The 16,433-nt window shown below is 44.9% G+C and overlaps 4 protein-coding genes across 12 annotated transcripts; 1 reads left to right on the plus strand and 3 right to left on the minus strand.

The window, feature by feature from the left end:
- Window positions 1-269: 269 nt before the first annotated feature.
- Window positions 270-5,733, minus strand: LOC120447523 (lysosomal-associated transmembrane protein 4B). 5 transcript variants are annotated; one of them, XM_039628985.2, is made up of 4 exons: window positions 5,301-5,733; window positions 2,103-2,280; window positions 1,892-2,030; window positions 270-1,729 (listed from the first exon to the last, which is right to left on the minus strand). In XM_039628985.2, the coding sequence occupies exons 1-4, from the start codon at window positions 5,472-5,474 to the stop codon at window positions 934-936; spliced, it is 1,287 nt and encodes a 428-aa protein (XP_039484919.1). In that variant the 5' UTR covers window positions 5,475-5,733; the 3' UTR covers window positions 270-933. The 5 variants fall into 5 exon arrangements, with proteins under 5 accessions (XP_039484919.1, XP_039484910.1, XP_039484927.1 ...); XM_039628976.2 differs by having other exon boundaries at window positions 2,091-2,280; window positions 5,301-5,732; XM_039628993.2 differs by lacking the exon at window positions 5,301-5,733 and adding an exon at window positions 2,423-2,439 and having other exon boundaries at window positions 2,091-2,280.
- A 346-nt stretch (window positions 5,734-6,079) lies between these two features.
- Window positions 6,080-10,832, plus strand: LOC120458520 (protein germ cell-less). Of its 3 annotated transcripts, none has more exons than XM_039646204.2 (4): window positions 6,080-6,308; window positions 8,461-8,617; window positions 8,672-9,619; window positions 9,693-10,832. In XM_039646204.2, exons 2-4 carry the CDS (start codon window positions 8,484-8,486, stop codon window positions 10,315-10,317), a joined length of 1,707 nt encoding a protein of 568 aa, XP_039502138.1. In that variant the 5' UTR covers window positions 6,080-6,308; window positions 8,461-8,483; the 3' UTR covers window positions 10,318-10,832. The 3 variants fall into 3 exon arrangements, with proteins under 3 accessions (XP_039502138.1, XP_039502147.1, XP_039502131.1); XM_039646213.2 differs by having other exon boundaries at window positions 6,081-6,308; window positions 8,461-8,621; window positions 9,690-10,832; XM_039646197.2 differs by having other exon boundaries at window positions 6,082-6,308; window positions 9,690-10,832.
- On the minus strand, window positions 10,790-11,281 carry LOC120458541. Its single transcript, XM_039646224.2, has one exon. The coding sequence runs from the start codon at window positions 11,276-11,278 to the stop codon at window positions 10,823-10,825; it is 456 nt and encodes a 151-aa protein (XP_039502158.1). The 5' UTR covers window positions 11,279-11,281; the 3' UTR covers window positions 10,790-10,822.
- A 41-nt stretch (window positions 11,282-11,322) lies between these two features.
- LOC120458500 (protein EFR3 homolog cmp44E) lies at window positions 11,323-16,312 on the minus strand. 3 transcript variants are annotated; one of them, XM_039646171.2, is made up of 9 exons: window positions 15,847-16,312; window positions 14,528-14,732; window positions 14,317-14,470; window positions 14,012-14,257; window positions 13,773-13,814; window positions 13,532-13,662; window positions 12,601-13,464; window positions 11,917-12,541; window positions 11,323-11,672 (listed from the first exon to the last, which is right to left on the minus strand). In XM_039646171.2, exons 1-9 carry the CDS (start codon window positions 15,929-15,931, stop codon window positions 11,520-11,522), a joined length of 2,505 nt encoding a protein of 834 aa, XP_039502105.1. In that variant the 5' UTR covers window positions 15,932-16,312; the 3' UTR covers window positions 11,323-11,519. The 3 variants fall into 3 exon arrangements, with proteins under 3 accessions (XP_039502105.1, XP_039502120.1, XP_039502113.1); XM_039646186.2 differs by lacking the exon at window positions 15,847-16,312 and adding an exon at window positions 15,154-15,307; XM_039646179.2 differs by lacking the exon at window positions 13,773-13,814 and having other exon boundaries at window positions 15,847-16,308.
- Between the last annotated feature and the right edge of the window lie 121 nt (window positions 16,313-16,433).

The raw sequence follows: 16,433 nt of genomic DNA on the forward strand, positions 1-16,433 counted from the left end.
AACGGGTATAAAAACAATAAAAAGAAATGGTATAAAAGGAATGATCTCTGTGGAAGTCAGTTGATAAAGAATTGTTCTTCTATTTGAACTTAATAGTTGAGAATGTTTTTTCCCATCTCATCTGCAGCATCTCTTTATGCGTACCCCAATAAAAATAAATATCATCAACATTCCCAATTCTTTGAGGGATAAAGCAATGCCCAATCGTCATTAAGGTTTCAACGGATATTGAAATTATATAATATTAGAAATCAAGTCCCAAATACAAATTAAATATAAACTAATTTTTATTCGAATATCTCTGCATAATTAGTACACAGTATACATTTAGATATTGTACACACATAAAACTTTACTGTTGCTGGTAATATCATCATAATTAATGGATTATGTCTGCCTGTGCTGTGAATTCAGTACACGCTATTCAATATGCATAGTCTTACGAGATAGCTTAAAACAAAGAACATCGTAAATGTGTCTACATTGCCAGCGACACTCTCTGGTAACAACTACTCGGGCCTACACTATCCCAACTTCTCAAACTGATTCGGGCCAAATGAAAAACGTTCCAACAGATTGTTGCAGCTAAGATCAAGTCAGATGCGGCCGAAAAATAATTGATTCGTTCCTCGCCAGCATCACAATATGTTTTTGGCTTTAATGCTTTTGTTTACTAAATTAGCAGCAACTAGAGCGTCTTAGTTGTACGTTAAACAACAATAATGAGCGATGGCTAATAGCGAAAATTTGTTTGCGTTCGTTTTTCTAAATACACTGTTAAATACATTGAAGCAACCATTTAGACCGTGTATGTGTGCTATGAGATGAGGGACCAGAAACCAGATCATCTGGGCAAGAAGAGGATGGGAGAGGGGTGGTCACCAATGATCACAACCCACTCGCCATGAAAAGCAAACTAATCAAAAGTTCAGCTTAGGCCTGGCTCTCGTCGCGTCCGCCAAATACTTGTCCCGGAATGTTTGGCTGGCGATGAAGCGGCGACTGCGATGGCACTTGCACCTGGGCATCGGCAACGTCGTTGTAGGGCGGAGGAGGCGGAATGCCACCGATTATATCAACGCCAGCGTCAATAACCTCCAAATCGTCAACTTCCTCGTCGACATTAGCGTTTACAGCTGCATCGCTTCGACGCATTGGCGGCGTATTAGCATTGACATGCATAGTGTTGTTATTGTTCGGCTGATCATTGTTGTTATCCATATTGTCATCCGTGTTGGAGGCTACGTTCGCGGTAGTGGCTGCTCCAAGGGTCACGAAGAGAGGTGCCACCGAGGGATTTACCTCCGCTCCTCCAGCAGCTGCGTCTTCTCCCTCTTCATAGTTCGACATGGCCACCTGATAGGATGGCGGTGGTGCTTGCTTCAAGTATTGGGCAATCGCTTCATCGTAGTTGGGCAGCAGAGTGGAGTAAGACCGCTCTTCGGCACCAAAAGTTCCACCAACACTGTGGACTCCAGTCGGTGCCTCCAAGAAGGGGAACAGAGTGCGAACGTGTTGCTGACGGAGCGTCAAGTACTTGTAGCAGCGCCAAACAATTCCAATGCAATAAGCCTTCAGAAACACAATACAGATGAATACGACCAGGACAACAACCACTAGCTCCTCAGGCGGTAGTTCCAGCAGCTTCTCGCGCCAGGGCAAGCGATGCGATTCAGCAATGATACTGTGAATAGCCTGCAGGTAGCACAGATATCCAGCGGCGGTAAGACTATAACAATCAACAATGCATTAGTACATTAAGCTTAAAGAATATGAACCTTTTAAGGAATTCTCAGAAACCTCTACGGATTTAAGAAGGCTAATTTGGCTGACTGAAGTAGCGGTTTAAATCTGTTGAGCTCTCTGCATTTCCCCCGATTGTAATCCTTACGTTGTAATGGCAAAATCAAACAACTGCAGGCAGAAGAATGGTAACAGATGGGATGGTTTTCCCTTGATGGTTCCGTAAATCATCATCAGGGTGATGGCTATCATGCAGGTGCAAACCAATCCGCCCATGTCGAAATTCTCTGCAGTAATAAACATAGATATTTAAATGCTTTGCTGATGCTGCTCTCTCCACTGCTTACGGTAACGCTTACGATAGTTGAGGGAGTGGTCACGGTAGGCGTAGGGCGGTTCGACCTTGCTCAGTGGCGTGGGTAGGGCTGGTGCACTCAGGTCCACGGTGTAGTCGTGGGTGCCGCCTTCCAGTTCGTCCATCATCTCCGGATTGCGCCATATGACCGCTAGAACGCTTAGGGCCAAGATGTTTAAGAACTGAAAATGAACATAGGCGGATTTATTAATTAAAATACAATGTACTGTTGAATAATAGAGTAAGGCATAAATATACAAGTAGAAATATATATTTTACAAGTTATACAACCAACAAGTTTTACAACCAACGTGGAAACTCAACTGCTGGGCTTAGTTAAATCAGACTTTTTTGCCTGGCAACTGATGCACACATTGCTTTTATCCACTGGTTCCAGAGACTTCCAGTAATCCCGGTGCTGGCGTTGCAGGTAGTTAAGATATTCAAGGAACGTATCGTAGGTTAAATCCAACGTGTTCCTGCATTGCATGCGATGGTGATAGGGACATTTCCGGTCGTATATCCAGGTGCGCTGCGCGGGTGGCTGTACACCAGTCTTATGCAAATACAGCTTAAAAGCCTCGCGATCTGCTCCATAAAACAGTCGCGTGGTCGTGTATGCGATGCCATCATGGATGGCTTGGCGCACAATGGGGTGCGCTACTATTCTCCCCACCCCCACAGAGGTGACATCCGGTTTCTGCAAACGGATGAGCAACCACGGCGGGATTAGTCCGAAACGTATGCTGGATACAACATCGGTTATGTTTCCCTGTCTTTGAGGCCAGTGGTGGCTTAGCCATCGAGCGGCTGCCATGAAGACCTCCAGTTCCGTATTCACGCCTATCATATCCGATCGGATTAGCAAGAGCATTGATTTTAGGGGCAGTCTCAAAAATTCTTTCGATGCCACCAGCGTGAGAAAAAACGCTGAGACGCGCTCAAGAAGTTCCAAATGGATGACATCAAGTTTTAAAATTTTCGCCTCAAAGTATAGCATCGCAGCGGAGTCCTCAGTGAAGCCATGATCTAAACAATACTTGCACTGACTGACCAACTGTGGAATCTCCAGAAAAGTGGCAGCGTGGAAAACCTCAAGTAGACCGAGGCGCGGCAGGATAGGCTTGTTCTCGATCATCCATTCGTAGATTAGGCCGAAGGAGCGTGGCGTAATCATCTCTTCAGGCAGCTCCACGATCAAGTCATTGCCCATATCGCGGAACATTCGCGAAAAGCTCTGTAAGACCATCAGGTGGACGGGATGCCTTTCCTTTCCTATGGTGATATCTGAATTGGTCTGGGCACGTCGCTTTACAAGGCTCACAATCTCTTGGTACAAATTGACCTTCTTTTTTGGAGTCTTATTGATTTTCGGTTGCTTATAAAACCCGGCTGTTGAGTAGCCCAATGAGAACAGAGTACGCTCTTTTAGTGTGTTGAATGCGTCAGCCTGGATGTTTAGTTCAGAAAGGGAGGTGCAGTTTATGGCAGTTGGATTGATTAACAGATCCGTTGGCTCATCATTCTTCTCCTGGTCCTTTTCTTGCTCTTCCCTCGCCTCACCATCCTCTGTCACCTTAGGACCATAGCTGCGCAGGATGACTGAATCTTGGGAACCAATGTCAATAGAGCAACTCGAACTGCCTTCCGGAAATGTGTCGTGTGTGTGGGGCATTGCATTCGAATTTCGCAAATGCCTTCACCAGTTGGACAGCTTCCTCCGGATGGGATTTCATTGGAAGTGAGGAATGTAGATTTTTGTGTGGGCAGAAAAATATTTATAAAAATGTGAATAAGTTGTGAAACGTCACAAACGAAGCAAAGACTCCGAAGGATCACGAGGGGGGAATTCAGAGATAGTATAACATCAAAAAGTATTTGAAGAGCGTTAGCAGGTGTATTGGGTTGGCTCATCAAGATAAGCTGGCAAAAAAGATAAGAAAGCTTCGCCTGATTTGATTTGCAACCTGTGTGCTGATAGATGACAGCTGAATTAACAATTCTCAGATTTATGGCAGCACACTTCAGAATGTTGTTCCAGAGGAATATATCTTTCTTACCGAAAAGCAAGAGTAAACCAGCACAAGAGTAAATATTTTCGCATCATTTGTCAAGTACGTGTAGTTACTAAAATAACTTAAGCGCTCATGGAAATATGTATCTGGTTGCTGTTTGCTCAGATGGCTGCCATTGGATATCCCATTCGGTATCTAAGTATCTCAGGTTGAAGGCCTTGCAACGATCTTAGATGCGGCAACTTGCCATCATTAGTTTAATTATTCATCAGTGTGAAATTTAATCTGCAGTGCGCCACAGTATATCAACAATTGTCACTCGGGATGAGTCAACCAACCAAGCAACCTTCGATTAGGGGCTTTGTTGTTTTGGACCCCTAACGCTATACATATCTACAAAATGTAAACAAAGAAACCCTTGAGATTGGGCAGATTAGGGCAGATAACTCCACTGTTGTCCACACCGTAATCAAAACCGTAATCACCGTAAACCGTTGGTACTGCAAAACGTGACCTAGTCGAAAGCATGAAGAAAGTACCTTACTATTCGTAGTCAGGTATGAAAAATACTATTAAGCAATGGTTTTTACTCAACGATTCAAATCTTGTGTATGTCGTTCTCGCAGTCATTATTCTCTTAAAATCAGATAATGGTTTTAAATTCTCAGAAAGGGAATAGACGTCAAAGGTTACTTAAAACAAACATATCTCTCTCTTTCTCCCTCTATATAACTCAATTTATGTCATATACTTATGAAAATTCTACAATGCTTTACATTTCTCTAAGTGTTGCGATTGGATATGCGAAGTCAGATCTTGTGAACGGTTAATTTCGGACAATGGACACGGGCTGTGGAAACTTCCGCAGCGGAACCGATGGCAGAAATAAGTTGTTATGACATAAAGCCCCGATGATAGTAGTTAAATTTGATCAGATGACGCAGCAGCGGTCAATCAGCCGCATTGACGTCACAGGCGGGGAAAGTGCAGAGTTGGCTCGTCTTCGCCTTCGCAAAGTTTTGCAGTCATTGGCTGATTGATTTTTCCCTTGCGTGACACTGAGCAGGGTCAAAGGTTTTTCGCAAATGCCGGAGGACTGCATGCGTGGGTGTATCTGCATATACACACACATGTATGAGCCACCCATGCAGTGCAATGGGTCAAAGGCTACACTTCAATGCACTTACCAGGTGCCACAATCCGATCATCAAGGTGGCCGTGTGGACATGCAGGCCGAAGCAGCAGGTGAACTCCTTAAGGTGACGATTTCCGGTGCTGCTGCTACTTCCGGCGACACCATTGTTGTTGTTGCTGTGAAGCTGGTTGCGTTGGGGACCCATCTTGAGGTGGATCCTGAACATTGCACGCCCCACGAAACTGCGGCTGCGGATGAATGCGAAAACGAAAGCGATAACGATAACGAATGCAGAAAATCATCAGCAATTGTGGGTGTTTTATTCCTCCCACGGATATGTATGTGTACGTGTGTTCATGTGTGTGTGCGGCCAATGCAACTTGCACTGGTTTTCAACTCCGATTTATATCTGCAGCTTTCGGAGTATTCAATTTTATTTAACTGCTGCGCAGCACAGAAAACCCATGAGCACTAATCTCTGAAAGTGGCAAAATGCTGCGTAACACGGTCACACTAAATTACGCGTTTTCCAAAACAGTTTTTTTTTTGTTTTTTTTCTATACACTTTTTTAAAAATTATTTTTTCATTTTAAGTTGGACTTGGAAATTATATTATCAAGAAACCCAAACCCCATGAAGTTGCAAATTGAAACAACCATTACCATTATTAAAGTGAATTTTTATTTTTAAAATTTTTCCAGAGGAAAACTAAAAAAGGTCAACTGAAGAAGGGTTTAAGCAATTCATTTGAATATTTAGAAAAGCGGTAAGTGTGACCGCACCCCGAACGCAGTATCAACAAATATCGATAGTAGCGTTCAAATCAAAATGCAAGTGGTGGTATCGGAGGGTGGCCATAACTAACACGTTTAGAGAGCCAACTGCAGCAAAACAGAGATAAATTTGATGGTGTACGGAATTGAAATGGCTTAAACCGCATGACCATTCGAACTCGCGTAGAATTTTAGTCCGTGTTTATTTTATTTATTGTAACGAAGCCAGGGAAGGTGGAGGCAATTGCAGTTATATAAAAGCACGGCACTGTAACTGCATATTTACCGTAAGTTTCGTTTATCAGTTCCCCTTTGTGTACCTTATTTCCTTCAGTTTTGCGTCGTTCGTTAGCGCGCTCTCTATGTCGCTCTCTCTCTTTCGTATGTTATCCACCCTCCCCTTCCCGTTTTTCCCAACTACGTCACCCACCGAATTCACTTTTGTTTGCTATTTATAGCTATGGATTAACTGCACTTCGCAGCCAGGAACAGGGGGATAAAAAATTTAGAAAAAGTTGGTGGTCTGGTGATCGGTTTTCCATATCTCCCAACTCGTGTTATCAGGGCCAAACAACAGTCAATCGTAAATAGTGCGAATAAACACGCTTTTTGCGCTATCAATCAGCTGATTTCGCATCCATAAATAAAAAAGTGCGGTTCGTGGACTTATATGCAGGTTAACCACACTAATTAACCTGCTTTAAACACCTATCCGATTTCCGACGTTCCCAGTTTTCCAGCTGCCGTAGCTCAGTCGTCTAAAGCAACTGGAATTCCCGACGAAATCCGTGCGCGAGTTCGAGTCTCCGCCCATGCTTGTTGGCTTCTTTCGACGATCACCTACGTTATTTAGCCGTTAACTCCTTGGGCAACATTAATTTTTTTTTGTGTTTTTTACATCACACATGTCTTAAAAAAAAAAGCCCAGTTCTTAATACTGTCTCTTAAGTGGCATCGTCGTTTAAAAATGTTTGCGGTGGGTCTTCAAAGAGAAAGGCATACATATGCATATGTTTCAATAAACCTAAACTTCCATTTCAAATAGAAACATTTGCCTCCCAGCTGCAGTTGATAAAATCTGTGAAGCGTGAAAACTTGTTTTTGAGTGCCAGTGCTTACATATTAATTAAAATTAATTATCCTCGGCTTTTTCCTCAAATTTTTAAACTACGACTTAAGGAAACTCGGGTTATACTTGGAGTTCCAACTTTATTTGATGGTTTCGGTCCGTCCACCCCCTTTTGTTTGTTTCTCTCTTTATCATTAACTCTCCCTAGCGTCAACTGGTGACGTAATTTAAAGCGCTGCAATCGTCTTGTTTTGGTCTTATAAGAAATACACGCTCTGGGAACCGGTTTTGAACACTACTCTTGTTTTCGGAACTGCGGCACACCAAAACCAATATTCTCCACCTCGGCTAAATCATCAACTTTTTAAGCTGGGTCTGCGTCCGTATAGATAATCGTAGGGCGAGTATTATCGAGCTCGACTGTCTGGTCTTCCATATCAATGAGGTCCAATGAGGTGACGAAAGCGTCCGTTTGATTGTTTATGGGCAGAAAATACACATACAATTTATGTACAAATGTACGTGTGTAGATTCCAGCGCGGCCTTGACATGGTTACATCCGCTCGTCCAGTTCCAGCATTTGGCGGCAAAGCATAAACACTACATGAAACGCGCATGGAATCGAGCTCGTTTGATCTCATTCTAATTATAGAGTCCCGCCCCTTCAAAATTACCCAAAAATGTTTGCGCTACAGTGCGGTTCAGGTCTTTAAAATCGCTTTAAAAGAATGCTTCTGTGATTCTAACTGGGTTATGTTATTCCATGCACACAATCTTATTAGACCTTCTAAACTTTCTAACATAAAGGAAATGTTATCTTTACACACTTTTAAAACTGAATTAAAATATTATTTGCGGCGAATATATTTATTTACGATTCAAACAAGTTAAAACACAAGTAAATCTATTAACTAATCTATCGTCAAGCTTGCGTACCTAATCAAAACGACTTAACTAGACATCAGGTTAGCTACTGATTTTTGTAAGGCAGTAAATCCCGCGATTACTAAGATAAGCAATAAATACTTATCACTTGCGATCTACAAATGCTTTTAAGTTGCTCGATCATCGGGTATTTTGATTGCAACTGACGTACCTCAGATGTTTGATGACATCACCATAACATGAATGGATGCGCTTTCAACTTGGTTTTAGGGCTTGTAATGTCGCCCACACGGGAAAGGTTTCTCCGCCTTAGCAGCGGCTGGCGTTACAGTTTGGCGGAACGAAACTGGGTCAACTGGTTCCATTGGAGGGCACCATTAACACGCAATCTGCTAGATCGATAACAGGCCCTGTTTTTATTGTAAACCCGCATCATCTAGGGAACACTACAAAAAAAATTGTAAATGTAATAACTTTCGTTTTAGAGTAAGAATTCCTGCGCCGAGCCATGGGTCAAATCGTGGGCTCTATGCATATGAACGTCGCGGAGGTGTTCAACAGTCGACGGAAGCGGAAGCGCAGCACTGATTCCTCTTTGGGGAAGGATGACACAGCCCAGTTGGACACCACACAGCCCAAAAAGTAAGTGCTTGCCGTTCTACGTCCAACCATCACTCAATATCTTGACCTCCGCAGAAAAAAGCTTCTTACTACCACCCAATACATATACAAGGCGCTCTTTAAGGAGGAAAAGAACTCGGATGTGGCTGTCATGGCTTTGGACAAGGTGTGGCATTTGCATAAGGTATACCTGAGCCAGAGTCCTTACTTCTACACTATGTTCAATGGGACGTGGCGGGAAGCGCAGCAGAATTTTATTCAGATCACAATCCTGGACGACCGGATCACAGTGGCTAGCCTGGATGCTGTCTTTGGATCCATGTATTCCGATGAGATCGAAATCGAGTCAGCTGATGTTATATCGGTCTTGGCCACAGCCACGTTGTTCCACTTGGACGGGATCATCGACAAGTGTGCCGAGGTGATGGTAGATAATATTAGTCCGGAGACAGCCATTCAGTACTATGAAGCCGCCTGCCAGTACGGTGTGATCGGGGTCAAGAAGTCCACCTTTCAGTGGTTTCAGATCAATCTGCTAAGCATTTATAGCAAGCAACCGAACCTGCTTCGGCACATCTCCATTGAGCTGATGAGTGCCCTGACGGCCAGTCCCGATTTGTATGTGATGCAGACGGAGTTCTCACTGTACACTCTACTGCGTACATGGATGTTTCTGCGACTGCATCCCGATTACGATCCAGAGGACCCGGTTCAGCGGGCGGAGGCGCTAAGGACGCAGGAGCGTTTGGTAAACGCCGGCGTGGAAACGCACGCGCCCAGCGGTGATGTCATCCAGTGGACGTACTTCACCAGCCGCATGGAGGAACGCTCGTTCTTGGCCACGCCCGAGGGACAGCCTTATGTGAGGGTCTTCCAGAAGCTACGAACCCAGTACCTGACCAACCACTACATGGATCTGAAAATCATATACAACGACAATATTATACCCAAGGAGTGGCTGTATCGGCACATTCACAACCACTGGGATGCATTACTACGGATCGATCATGGACAGGAGGATTGGTATGTTTCTTTTAGCCTTACCTGAAATGATGTCAGTTAAAACTGAAATCCTTTTGTTCTGCCTTCACAGTAGTCCTCAACAGCTGGACGATGAGCAGTTTTTTGAGAACTGCATGCGTTGCGGACGTTTGTTGCTTGAGCCTGGCTACCAGAAGTGGCGCTGGACGGGCTTCAACTTTGGTATGGATCTCATCCTGATCATGGACTCGCGAAGACTGAACATTCGTCGCCACCATCGGCACGAGCACGAACGAGTGCTTAGCCTGCAGACGAAGCGCAAGTTCATGGTCCGCACCACAGTGACTTCAATAAACGCCCAGCGTCAGGCAGTCTTTACCCAAACGTCCGAAATCTGTTCTCTTAGCCTCGAAAAGAACGAGGAGGTGCCGCTTATGGTGTTAGATCCGAAGTTGGTGCATCCACTGCTCATCTCCATCAACATGCTGGTGGTAATGCCACCGAATCAGAGTTTTAAAGAAGTTGTTCCGCTCAGCGAGGAGGCGACAACCTCGTTTTCCATACCCATTTCGGAGATCGGAACAAATAGCGACAGACCGCTGACCCCGTCCAGTGCTGATGATTCGGCCGTTTTCATTGGCGACTCTGAGCCTTCGACACCATCCTCGCCAGCCCCACGGCCCAGAATCGCTTGGTCGGCTAGCGAAACGGACGGGGTCTGCGGACAACTGGCGTGCTGAGCACGATCATTGAAGCAGTCCACCAAAACAGTACCAGTACCACCATTTTTTGTTCATTTTCCCGCTGCAGTTCGGGCTCGTTGTAGTTGTTTTGTAAATTCGTTTATCACTATCGCGATCAGCTACGGCTGATCACTCTATCTAGACGTTTGTACATTGAGCATAAGCATATCCGCGATCGTTTTGGAATGCGTAGATCTATATTTTTGTATATCGTTTACATCACTAGTATCATGTAATGACGCTTTACGTCATCTACTTATTTGGATTAGACGCACGACCTAGTGCCCTCGCACAATGTAGGCGTTGCATATAGTTTGTAAATTCGAAATTTTAAGATTAATTGTTTCGTTTAAGTAAAAAAACGCAAAAAACAAATTAGGGTTAAAGCGTCTTCGAATCCTGCAAGTTCAACGCATGTAATTACTGTCCCTAACACATTTTTACTCGATAAATGTACGCACAGTAACTATTACCTTGAGTGATCATTTATTAAAGATTACACTTAATGCAAATAGTTTTGATTGTAATCGAGGACTAGGAGATCCTTCAGCACGGATTCCTGCCAAGACCTTATAGAATTTATCAACACCCCCTGTGCCTGGGGTTGGCTTACTCCAGCAGCGGATTCTCGCAGTTTCTCCAGGACCCAGTTGACTTTCTTGCTTCGCGATCGGTACGTGTAGTTAAATCTTCGCGCAGCAGCGATAAAGGGTTCTTTCTCAGTCCGACTCATGCAATTCCACACCTTGCTGGCAATAAGAGTTACCCGACCCGAGGGCAAGTGACCAAGGCAGTTGCTGAAACATTTTCGAAAGTGGGCCAGAAAACGGAAGAACGGATTGCGTCCATTGCCATCGTCCTTGTGCTTTAGCATCGAATATGCGCTGATAGACGTTGCCTTGGCGGCTTGGCAGCGAGGTTGTGACCTTACTCCACTCTTTTTTCCAGCACGTCCCATTTTGGGGGAAATTTGAAAACATCTGAATACACTAGTCTAAAATATACTTGTATACATATATGTATTTGTATAACAATTAATTCAAAGTACATATTCAGGGTCGTTTAACAATTGAATTGTTTGCATTTAACAACAGAAAATTTAATAAGATTTACCTAGTTCCATACATACACCAAACAAATTCGCTTTCTGGGCTATAGATATAGTTGAATTGATTATAGAATAGTTCGAGGAATACGTTTTAATAGTAAAAGAGTTCCGGAAAGTTCGTCTCGTAGATGGGCTTCTCATTGCTGGCTTGCAACTGACTGGACTTTGTGTCGCTCTGAGTGATCTGACGCTCCACGGCTAGCGAGTTAAAAAGTTCGTTAAGGCGGTTCTGAATGAGATCGTGCTGGAAGTAAATGGAAACCATGACATTAATTTTATAACTCACTACACTTGATATCAGGAGTTCATTAACTTGTAGATTAATACTTTTAACGTACAAAATAAAAGAAAATGTTTAGTGCTGGGGTACAAGTATCTGAATTCTATCTTAAAAAGCAGTGCCAGTTAGACAGTACTATATTTTGTATTTTAAATAACACGAAAATTTATAGAAGAAAATTGATATCGTGATCTGATTTTCTACTCACCTTTGGTTCTGTGCGTCTCATAAGATCGTCGAACTCGCCTTCGCGGAATGTGCGAACTATCTGCATCTGGCGCTCGCGCTGCTCCCGCTTCGCGGCCTCGGTTGGCTCCGCCAGAGCTCGCTTCATGGCATCGAAGTTAAACTCCGGCGCAAGGAGCTTTTTGCACACTCCTGGCGAGCTGCTAACGCTGTCCACATCGCCGTTGTAGACCGTCAGATCCGCTGAGCTGTTGCGCTGAGTCAGCTGGTTGCTTACCGACTCCACCCAAGAGTGGCGGTGTCCTGGGTGATCCGTTTGGTTAAGCGAGTACGGAGCACCAGTATTGAGACGTTGGGCGTCCATGTCCGCGTTTTGCAAGCACTCGCCCAGCGCCAACTTATCTATGGCTAAGTGCGGCAGAGCCAGGTTAAAAGTCTTTCCGGCTAGCTTCTTGGGCTCAAGCAGTGGGGGAAGGAAGTGGCTGGCCTCTTCACGCCGTGCGTCCACTATTTTTTGAGCATACTCCAAAAGGTTGTTGATTCCACTAACACGCGAGATGAGCACTAGCAGGCCAATTGAGATGGCATGGAGGCTACATTTGTGCACGTTGCCCAGAGTGTCCACTGTGCTGGCTACCTGCTGGATTCTACAGGGCAAACCAAACGATAAGAAAAATGTTTTTTAATACTACCGAGGCAATCTTACCCGAGGATAAACAGAAGGAACTCTTGCACAGTCTCGTTGCAGGACATTTCTACGATGAGTAGAGCAGCGGTATTAAAACTGGAGGTCAGGGCATCAACCCGATCCGACAGTGCCATGGAGTCGATCAACGCCTGCATGATGTTGGCGCCGTATTTGTGCGTGAAAATTATGTCCGAGCGCGAGGGCGGCTCTTGCGAGAGTGCCGGGTATGGCTTTACACTAACGCTGCTGAGCACCTGCTCATTCTGATGGCGATCTAGAAGGGCCTGCAATATTTGCATCACAACCATGCGCGTGGGATTGTGTGGAGCACGTGCCATCTTAAGCAGCGGCTGCAGGAAGGAGGCAGGGAATGCCTTTTCGAAGGAGACGGTGCTGTACTGTGTGCCCACTTTGAGCAGTGATTTAAGCAGAATGTTCTGCAGCATTTGGTCGCCCTTGCTCTTCTTGGACAGGTCCGGCACGGTGTTCATGATAAATAGCATGATCTCGATCTTTTGGTAGTCGGGATGATGGTTGGCAAATTCGCCTAGCGCGTTGATGAGCGCCTCCTGGTATTGTGACTCCTCTGGTGTAATCTCGCTGGTAGTGCTCACACTCGTCCGCAGGTGGGTCAACAGGTTGTTGATGATGTCCAGGGCCGAGGGACCGACACTCTCTCCCGCTGCAATAGCAATAATCTTCGATAGAACAACGGCGAGCGAAGTGCGCGTTTTCGGAGAGGACTTAAAGTTGCTATCCAAATGCTGCATCAGCGTCTCCACCACGGTATACGAGTACTGCGGCTGTATGGAGATCATCACGATGCGGAATGTGTGAATGGCAAATGTGTTGGGCACCCACAGCTCATGTCGGTCCAAGTGGCTATAAATAAGAAAGGGTAAACCTCTGATAAGCAACGAGTTGCTATTCTTCCGGGGGTGCTACTTACGTCAGCAGCGGCTTTAGCACACTGCGAATGTGTCCGAAGGAGGCGCGTCCCACCAGCTCGCGGAGAACCTCCTCGGCCAAGGCCGGTGGCGTAACATTGGTGGCGTCCTCTACGGGCGTTAGATCCCCGGACTGCAGTAATAAAAAATATGTTAGTATAGAGATCTAAACGGACGCTAAAGGTGACTAATCAGAGTTTACTAATATGCTTATGTAATGGAACAATTCGATTTGATCATTACCGCCAGTAAATTTTTCTTCACGAACATAACGTTTACACAAAACTGTTTGGTTGTTGTTGTGTGTTGGTTGTGTTGTGGTTGGTTTGGGTTTGGTTTGCATTAACAAAATACACCAAAAACGAAATGCAAAATACATCGAAATTAGTACAATAGTAGGCCAATGAGACCGGCAACTGTGATGGACGACTGTATCCATCATCGAACGGCAAAATAGAGTTTAAGTCCTTGAGAATACACACCTGCATATTGAAAAGCAGCGAGGGCACAATCTTTTCCATGTGCTCCGCCTCCCAGATGTTCTCCACAAGATCGTCGGACACCGTTTTCCGGATAACGCCCTGCAAGCCCTTAATTCCCGCCAGACGTAGACTGTCTCGCATGCTAGCCGCATCGCTGTGGCACATCGAAGAGAATTTCGAGATGAAAAAGTCATATCGTCGATGGTAAGATGGTGTATCCTCGTTGATGTTGGCGAACTTCACAAACTACAAGAGCATAGGTATGAATAGAGCCACGTCTAGCGGACTACCTAGTGGGGATTTACCGAATTGGTGGCCATTATCTTAAGGTTGGGGTTTGAGTCCTCTAGAAGCTTCTGCACCATCCGTAGGAAGGACTCTACAAACAAGTTAAGTGTGGTCTGGGCATGACAAGCCTGAAGAAGCAGGTCCATGGCCTCCATGGCAATCTCGGCTAGTCTGAACACAAACAAAGATTAGCGAGCAGATTACGTAGCGAGTTCTCGAAGCACTTACTTGTAACGCTTTCGGTTAATATCCTTTGTGGCCTTTTGGTACAGGTACTCCCCAATCCGGTCCAACTTGTCCGGCGAGCTCAGGGAGTAGAAGGTGAGCTTCTCCATGTTCGACTTGACCAACCCGTCCTCCGGGTTAACCGGGAAGATGTTATCCACCAAGCGCTTGTAGCGCGGCCTGAGCGCCGAGCAGCACCCGCAGCAGCCTAAAAGAGCGAAGGGAAATGCACAGCGGTTAGAGGGATTGGGCAGACAGACGTGGATGCAGCGGTAGGTGAACATGGCGCCACCGCTCCGCTGGACAGAGTGATGGTGGTGGAGGCAATAGTGGTAGTGTGAAAACCGACTCCGGTCGACTGGGTGCGACCACCATTTTCCGCTTAATCTTATCGCGATATTCGCCCCAGTGGACTATAGTTTTGCTGTTTGAATGATTGGACGACTCATCGGTCGTAGGTTGATGGCTTTCGCCGCCTGACTTCCGCGCTGCCTCACAGAGCACCACCCACGTCCATCGATTAGTCGGTGTCGTCATTCCTCCTGGCCAATTGCCTGGTGGCGAGGTCATCTTGCTCAATGGCCCGTGGCACGCCAAGCGGATGACACCTGTCCCCGCCGACCGCTTACCAGGCATTTTAGCGTCGCGATTCGCTTCTTGGGGTCTTTATCGCGGCATTAGATAATAAACCGCAGCGATAAAAGAGCGCAGCTACGACTTTTCTTTTGTTTTCCTTTCGTGGGTGAGACACTCTCGGCCGACTTATCGATAGGCATGCGGTGTGACCATGCGCGAAGCTCATGCAAATACTGTGTAGAGTACGGTGTAAGAACACTGCCATACTGTAAATTTCTAACTGTAGTCGTAAACTTGCAAATTATGCCCACTGTGCGTGGATTATATATGTTCTTAGAGTTTTATGGCAAATGATCTTTGGGATTTGCAGATGGAATCTAAAATCACCTAGGCCCAGGTCTATTTTATTGTATAATACATAAGCCAAATAAAGATAGATAGGTAGAAAAGATAATTATAAATAACTTTGACTATAATCCGTATCAACTTATTTCAAATATCTCTACGCAATTAAAAAAATATAACATTTAATAAACATCTAATTAATATTTTTATTTCTTATTTGAGGGCAATGAATATTCTTGTTTTCTTAAAATATTCTTACTACTTTTAGTCTACATGTATGTATTTGAGGGCAATGAATATTCTTGTTTTCTTAAAATATTCTTACTACTTTTAGTCTACATGTATGTAGCATATAGCATTCTAGATAAATTCCCGTTTCATATATGTATGTATGTACTTACAACTGGGATCCGTGCACTTCTGCACAAAGCTGTCGAAGAACTCAGGCAGCTCCGGCGGCTCGAAGCAGCAGCGAATCAGGGCCATGTCGGGATGCCAATATCAGGGATTCAATCAGCCCGCTCCGCCCAAGACGTTGACCATGAACTTTGGGTATTTTTAGCGCGAAACTTTGTTTCTCCGCACAGGTTGTTGTTGCTCGGGTCAGCTGATGGTGCGACTAACGGGACTAAAGCTCGGATACACTGGCCATAGAGCTTTTTATGCCCATTGTGGCCAGCTTATATCACAGGGGTCTTCACTTTTTGGCTTGGCCAAATGATGCCATTCGCGCATTTTTGGAATTACGCGCGGATATGAATATCAATTCAGATAATAAATCCGTATTATCCTACGTTCACTATTACTGGGAAAAGGCAACAGTCTTGGGAAATTATAAGTAATTTATAAAGCCTACAAAGGGCAGATAAAGAGAACACAAACCGCACGCAGAGAGAACAACAAACAGAATGAAAATGTGCTTGGTGAAAATGTGTTTTTTGCACTAAAGCTCCGCGCACTTTTTGGGTTTCCTCGGTGAAGCTCCCCA

Source organism: Drosophila santomea, chromosome 2L (genome assembly GCF_016746245.2).
Source record: "Drosophila santomea strain STO CAGO 1482 chromosome 2L, Prin_Dsan_1.1, whole genome shotgun sequence".
NCBI classification, from domain to species: Eukaryota; Metazoa; Arthropoda; class Insecta; order Diptera; family Drosophilidae; genus Drosophila; species Drosophila santomea.

Coding starts and splice junctions, on each gene's coding strand:
- LOC120458500 (XM_039646171.2), bottom strand. CDS start 15,931: ATGGCCCTGATTCGCTGCTGCTTCGAGCCGCCGGAGCTGCCTGAGTTC. Junction 13,465..13,531: donor GTGCTAAAGCCGCTGCTGAC/GTAAGTAGCACC, acceptor TCTTATTTATAG/CCACTTGGACCGACATGAGC. Junction 12,542..12,600: donor TTCCTTCTGTTTATCCTCGG/GTAAGATTGCCT, acceptor TTTGCCCTGTAG/AATCCAGCAGGTAGCCAGCA.
- LOC120458541 (XM_039646224.2), bottom strand. CDS start 11,278: ATGGGACGTGCTGGAAAAAAGAGTGGAGTAAGGTCACAACCTCGCTGC.
- LOC120458520 (XM_039646197.2), top strand. CDS start 8,484: ATGGGTCAAATCGTGGGCTCTATGCATATGAACGTCGCGGAGGTGTTC. Junction 8,618..8,671: donor GACACCACACAGCCCAAAAA/GTAAGTGCTTGC, acceptor TGACCTCCGCAG/AAAAAAGCTTCTTACTACCA. Junction 9,620..9,689: donor GATCATGGACAGGAGGATTG/GTATGTTTCTTT, acceptor CTGCCTTCACAG/TAGTCCTCAACAGCTGGACG.
- LOC120447523 (XM_039628967.2), bottom strand. CDS start 3,773: ATGCCCCACACACACGACACATTTCCGGAAGGCAGTTCGAGTTGCTCT. Junction 2,281..2,422: donor TGATTTAACTAAGCCCAGCA/GTTGAGTTTCCA, acceptor GTTCATTTTCAG/TTCTTAAACATCTTGGCCCT.